The sequence below is a fragment of the Lactuca virosa genome, chromosome 5, assembly GCF_052849685.1.
Source record: "Lactuca virosa cultivar CGN04683 chromosome 5, Lactuca_virosa_CGN04683_v6, whole genome shotgun sequence".
Classification (NCBI taxonomy): domain Eukaryota; kingdom Viridiplantae; phylum Streptophyta; class Magnoliopsida; order Asterales; family Asteraceae; genus Lactuca; species Lactuca virosa.
Genome location: NC_136430.1, coordinates 455,463,304 through 455,470,485, shown reverse-complemented (window position 1 = coordinate 455,470,485; position 7,182 = coordinate 455,463,304). Strand labels below are relative to the sequence as shown.

At 28.7% G+C, this 7,182-nt stretch overlaps 1 protein-coding gene across 1 annotated transcript; it reads left to right on the top strand.

The window, feature by feature from the left end:
• Positions 1-1,027: 1,027 nt before the first annotated feature.
• On the top strand, positions 1,028-4,959 carry LOC145114323 (protein FAR1-RELATED SEQUENCE 5-like). The gene is made up of 6 exons (XM_079050319.1): positions 1,028-1,166; positions 1,755-2,517; positions 2,638-2,899; positions 3,842-4,210; positions 4,292-4,411; positions 4,516-4,959. The coding sequence occupies exons 1-6, from the start codon at positions 1,028-1,030 to the stop codon at positions 4,957-4,959; spliced, it is 2,097 nt and encodes a 698-aa protein (XP_078906445.1).
• The last annotated feature ends 2,223 nt before the right edge of the window (positions 4,960-7,182 follow it).

Below are 7,182 nucleotides of genomic sequence, written 5' to 3'. Positions count from 1 at the left end.
CTAATAAGTGCTTAATGGCTTAAGCACTTAAGCCCAAATCTCAGATCCAGTGACCAAATGTGCCTATGACTTATAAAGTCTCTAACTTTAACACTTTGGACATCCAGAAAGCTCTTAATCTAAGGTCTTAATCCATTAAGACCTTCCTACTACATGCATGGGACATCTTAAGCCATTGGGACCTCATTTTTAACACTCAAAACCCCTTCAAGAGTCTGAAAGGACAACTCATCTCGTCCAAATCATCACATGCACCATTTTGGGACTTTTGGGACAAGAAATGGTTCCATAATGCTAGAAAGGCTGTATCTTTGACCTACAAGCATAAAGTTTGAAGCTTTTTACCTTCTGGAGTTTCTATGGCACAACACAACTTCAGATCTACAAGCCAATCTCCTTCTTCAACTATTTGTTGCAATGGCTTCACCTTCAAGAGCTCAAAATACCACCAACTCACTCTCACACACAAGATCTAGGGTTTGGGGGCGTTTCTGGAAGATGGATGCTGATAAGGAGGAGAGAAAATGAGCCATAAGGATGTTTATATAGCCCCCAACCCGAGATATTAGGGTTTCCTTCTGCTATGAGTATGCCCAACGTACACAAGTGTACGCCCAACGTACTAGGGCGCGCCCTACTACGCTCAGCGTATCCTTATGTACGCGCAGCGTACTCCTCCTGCCCCCAAAATTACAATTTAGCCCTTAGGCTCTTCATGGCTTTACCCTGCCATCCCCAGGGACTACAAATGACAAAACTTGGGATGTTACACATCGATTTTCAGTATCAGTCACGTAATCATATCATCCAATCTTCAACAATTATTCAACATAATAAAAAAGATCCTATTTTTACTGAATCTGTTATCAAATTAATCGCAATCTTCAAATCGAAAAAAACGATCGACACAGAGCATTAGTTCATATCCTCATAAATACGAGATACAATCCTCAAATCGAAGAAACAAGCACCTCGCAATCATAAACAAAGCATTTGAAAATTGACTCAAAATCAATTTTCATAAATGATGTCGAATCCAAAAGAAATTGACAAGTCGATCGCAACTGATACTATTATAGCTGAAATCAATTCATCTCGTAACGACAAACAAATCGATTCAATTTCTTTCACTTCTGAAGAATTTCAAAATATGATTCGTATTGAAGGTACAACTAATTCGTTTTAATACTACATATTACATTACAGTTTCTACACTTCATTCTGATTCTTTTATTATACAATATAAATTATGAAAAATCATATGCGATTATACAATACAATATGTGATTTAATCATATAAGGATGAATAATCATATATGACTGTTCATATATATGATTAATCATATGTATTTATAGTTTGTAATTATGATTTATCATATATGTTTTCAAATTGAAATCTATATTAATATTATATTTGGATGAATAATCATATATGATTATACATCATAAAATATGATTAATCATATATTACAAACTACAAATACATATGATTAATCATACATGATTAAACAATATCAAGTATGATTACTTATAAATTAATATGTATAATCATTTATGATTACACAGTATATTATATGATCAATCATATAATACAATGTACAAATACATATGATTTAACATCTAATAATATATTATTATCTAAAATCATATAAAAATTTTTATACTAAAATATAAATACATATCGTTAATCACATATGATTATTACAACATAAAATTATATAATAACATATTTGTCATTCCCTTCTTTTTTTCAGGTGAAAGTTCCAATTCAACAAATGAATCATATTGCAGTAACATAATTGAAGAATATGAATATAAACCGGATGTCCCTATAGAATTTGTACCAGTTGTAAACAGTGTTTTCAAATCACAAAATTTGGCAGTAAAAATGTATACGGATTATGCAGAAATGGCAGGTTTTCATACAAGACTGAGTAGCCAATCAAAATACAATAGCCAAATAATAAAAGAAAAATATGTTATATGCAATAGGGGTGGCAAGGATAAACCAAAACCTTGTGATACGTTGGCTACAAGTTCTGTCAAGAGGAAACCAAATTCAAACAAGATAATTACTGGGTGTACAGCAAAGATTATATTTGAAAATGTTTATGGAACAACAGATTACAAAGTTAAGAAATTCTTTGAAATGCACAACCACCCACTGGAAACTATTGAGGAAAGACCTTATACGAAAAAGGCAAAAAAGATGTCATATTCTGAAAAAGATTTTGTAGTACGTGCATCAAAAGCTAAAATTGGTCCCACAATGGCTCACAAAATACGAGCAGTTTTGAAAGGAGGATATAAATATGTAGGGGCGAAGGTAACAAACTACAAAAACTTGTGGAGAGGAGTAAATAGAATCTTATGTTACAAGGATGCTCAAATAATGATAAACAAAATGAATGATCGTAGAGATCATTACCCAAATTATTCATTTGAGTTCCTACGTGATGGAGATCTGTTGGCTGCTATGTTTTGGGCAGATGAAAGAGAAAAGGCTTTTGATGCAGAGTTTGGAGAAGTTATATCTTTTTGATGCAACTTTTAGAACAAACAAGTAAGTTAATGTATATAAATTCAAACATACTATTAATCAAATATGATTGTACTAAACACATTTTCTTTATATAGGTATAAAATGGTATTTGTTCCATTCACAGCAGTTGACCACCACAAGAAATCAGTTACTGTTGGTGGTGGGTTGCTGAGTAGAGAGACAATTGAGTCGTATGAATGGCTGCTTAAAGCTTTTCTTAGAGCTCATGAAGGGAAAGCACCAAAAATTGTTCTAACTGATCAAGATGCAGCAATAAAACAAGCAGTGGAATTTGTTTTACCAAATTCAAGACACATACTATGCATGTGGCACATAATGAAAAAACTGCAAGCAAAGGTATAATAAAAATACATTATATAATCATATATGATTATATAGTGTTATGACAGATGATTCATACATGACTTATCAGATATCATACTATATAACCATATATGATTAACTATTCTAATAATATGAATTATCAGATACCATACTTACTGTATAAACATATATGATTACATAGTATGTGATATGATAATACAGTATATAATCATATATGATTATATAATCATATTATTAAAATACTTAATCATATATGATTAATCATATATGATTGATATAATGATATATAATTAAGTATTTTAATAATATGATTATATAATCATATATGATTATATATGATTAATCATATATGATTATAATAATATAAGTTATCATATATCATACTATGATTATGATGATACAGTATATAATCATATATGATTATATAATACGATTATATAATCATATATGATCAATCCTACATTACAGTACATATTAATCATACATACATGATTAATCATATATGATTAATCATACATATATGATATATGATTAATCATATATGATTATATAATCATATATGATTGATCATATATAATCATATATGATTAATCATATATGATTACAGTACATATATGATATATGATTAATCATATATGATTAATCATACATGATATATCCTACATTACAGTAATCATATATGATTACTCATATATGATTACTCATATATGATTACTCATATATGATATATGATTAATCATATCTAATTATATAATAATATATGATTAATCATATATAATCATATATGATTAATCATATATGATTACAGTACATATATGATATATGATTAATCATACATGATATATCCTACATTACAGTAATCATATATGATTAATCATATATGATTACTCATATATGATATATCCAAATAGGTATATAATTTATACTTATATAAGCAAAGTTGTTCATTCATAGGTTACTGGCGATTTATTTAAAAACAAAGACTTCAAGAAAAGATTTAACAAGCTTGTTTGGAACATGCATATCAAACCTGATGAATTTGAAAAGAAGTGGGATTTGATTATTAATGAATTCAATCTGGATGATAAAAGATGGTTCAATGATATGTTTGAATTACGTGACAAATGGATACCTGCATACTTCAGTGACACAAGAATGTTTGAATTGATGAAAACCACTTCAAGATCAGAAAGCATGAATTCCTTCTTCAACACTTACTCTCAATCTGGAAATTTACTTTTACATTTCATGATGAACTATGACACAGCAATTCAAAAACAAAGAAATACACAACATGAGCTTGATCATCAAACAAAGAAGGCGGTATATAAATTTATTTCACCACGACCAATAGAAAAACATGCTGCAAAAGTTTATACAAGTACATTGTTTTATGAATTACAGAAAGAAATCTATAAAGGTTCCTGGTACTGCCAATACGAACATCCTGGAACAAAAAATGGATGGGAGTTATACAAAGTGGAACAACTGAACAAAAATAGTGATCTAAAAACAGAATTTGAGGTAATATATTCTTATTTTAAATTTTGTTGAATCAACACATAATATAAAAAAAATATTCAGTTATGATTATAAAACACTTAATGCTTTAATTTTATTTTGAACAGGTAGAAATAAAACTTCCAACAAATGATGTAAAATGTACTTGTGAACACTTCAACCGCTTTGGGACTTTGTGTAGACATGCATTCAACATACTCATGAAACATAGAATTAAAGAGATACCTGAACAGTACATTGAGAATCGTTGGAGAAAGGATGTGATATCAAAGCATTATAATTTTGGTAGACATGTATATGATACAGGAGACAGTGAAATTAACAGATTTGTCAATCAAGCATACTACAACTTTGAAGCATGTTTGGAATATGTAAGAAAAAATAAAGAAAAAATGGATTTGTTTGTTAAGAAAACAGAAAGCATGCTGAAGGAATATGAAAACGATCCTACAAATGAATTGCAGAAGAATAGGACAGATGTTGAAGAGGTAGGAAAGCTTATGGGCATATCTATTCCAAAAGACATTGACATCAATGTTCCAAATGTTTAAAGCAATAAAGGATGCGGAAAGAAAATTAGAATTCAAAGTGCAGCAGAAATAGCGTATAAAAATTCAAACAAGCAAACAAGAAGATGCTCAGGATGTGGAGAAAGGATTCCTCATAACTTGCGGACATGCCCAATCAAACTTGCAGCAGAACAATCATCAAAAGCTACCTAGATATTTACTGCTTTAATCAGTAATGAATAAGTCATGAATTTTTTTTTCAAAATAATATACTTTTTGTTTAGTACACTTTACTCTTTTTATAAAACATAATTTACTATGATTTTGTCTATTGGATTTAATCTACTTTGATAATTCTTTCTTTGATTTGATAATATATTCATTCATGATTAAACTTTTATTAAATGTTACTACAAGCATTTAAGATTACATATAAACTGTTATTCAATACATGTAATCATTACACATAACCATATACAATATTCATCTATATAGTCATAAAATATTATGTAATACTACTTCATATGTTTTGTTTAATCATAAGTGATTAAAAATATGATTACACATAAAAAACATCTAACCATTACATATAACCATATACAACAACATCGTTCCTAACAAATATACAACACTGCTCATAAAAAATCTAAAGATAACAATATTCATCATCATAGACTAACATCAAACATGATAAAATCTTCAATAACAAACAATTTCACAAGTCTCAAATATCACGTTCCCCATTTTCCAAGATTCTTGTTCTTCATATTCCTAGCTAGATTTTCATACAGATTGTAGCTGACTCCAAGAACTCTTCCACAATTACTTAGAAAGATTATCTCCATTGAACATAACAAATCTTTACTACATATCTGATGTAGAGAAATGTTGTTCATTAAAAAGAAATATTCTTTAAATGAACAACATTCCTCTACTTCAAAGACATCTAGTAAAGATCTGATATGTTCAATGAAGATAAACTTTTTAAGTAATGGTGGAAGAGGCGTTCTTGGAGTCAGCTACAATCTGTATGAAAATCTAGCTACAAATAAAAGAACAAGAATCTTGAAAAAATGGGGAACATGTTATTAGATACAACAAAATTAGTTCTTTTAGACTTATAGACTCCATATTTTACCTGAAATAGAATGGAAGTTGTTTAGATCAAAAATAAATAATGGTGATATATAAAAATTGAAGAAATTAATAAACAAAACTAACCATTTGGAAGTATAAGGGCTCATCTTTGAAGAAATATAAGGGGTAGCACGAGACTACCCCCTTTATACAAACATAACCACTTATCAAAAATACAATATACGGTTGTACAAATCAGTTTTCATTTATAAAGAAAAGATTCTTCAATACAAACACTAAAAAACAAAACTAAAATCTTACAAAGATAAGATTCCACATGGTGATGTATTCCATGCAGTAAAGATAAGCTCACTTATCAAGAAAAAGATATAATAAATTATAATGTGTTGTAAAACAAATATAATCATTTATAATTACAAAAACATAAAAAAATAATCGATACAATCACTAATGATTATATATAAGCAACATATAATCAATACTAAAAACATAAATTACATATAAAAATATAACGTAATCACTTATGATTAACAGTCAATAACATAATTCACACAAACAAACTTACATAATAAAATCCACCAAAATACATATTAACTTGTTTTCCATCACCATGTTTTCCATCATCATAAAAACAAACATTCTTCACAATATCCATAACATACACAACATAAACAAACTTGTTCTTATAACATCATCAATAAGAAAATATTCAATTAAAAAAAATTTGACAGCCTTCTTTCTATATTCCATTGAGCATCATATGAATGCTTACCACGAATCTTTTGATCAACTTTTTGATACTCATATGCAGCTTTCAACACATCATCACGCTTTGTATTACTCTCAGAAGTTAAAATTGCTGCTGCATATTTCATTCTTAACTTTTCCAGGATTTTTTCTTGAGAACCACCTTCTTTTGGAAGACCACATTTCCATTTAGAACCTTTTTCTCCAAAATAACTCTCCATATGACTCATAGCAAAAACTCCACAATCCACTTTGTTATAAACTATCCTCCATGGCATTGTCAATCTTACTGGAGTAAGATTTTTATCAGCCATTTCATTTGCTTTAACATGATCGATCTCTTTTAGATACTTCAAAAAAGACTTTTTCTGAAAATTATATATGATTTCAAGTCAGACAAATATAAGTATAATAATTATA

Coding starts and splice junctions, on each gene's coding strand:
- LOC145114323 (XM_079050319.1), top strand. CDS start 1,028: ATGTCGAATCCAAAAGAAATTGACAAGTCGATCGCAACTGATACTATT. Junction 2,900..3,841: donor TGAAAAAACTGCAAGCAAAG/GTATAATAAAAA, acceptor GTTCATTCATAG/GTTACTGGCGATTTATTTAA. Junction 4,412..4,515: donor ATCTAAAAACAGAATTTGAG/GTAATATATTCT, acceptor TATTTTGAACAG/GTAGAAATAAAACTTCCAAC.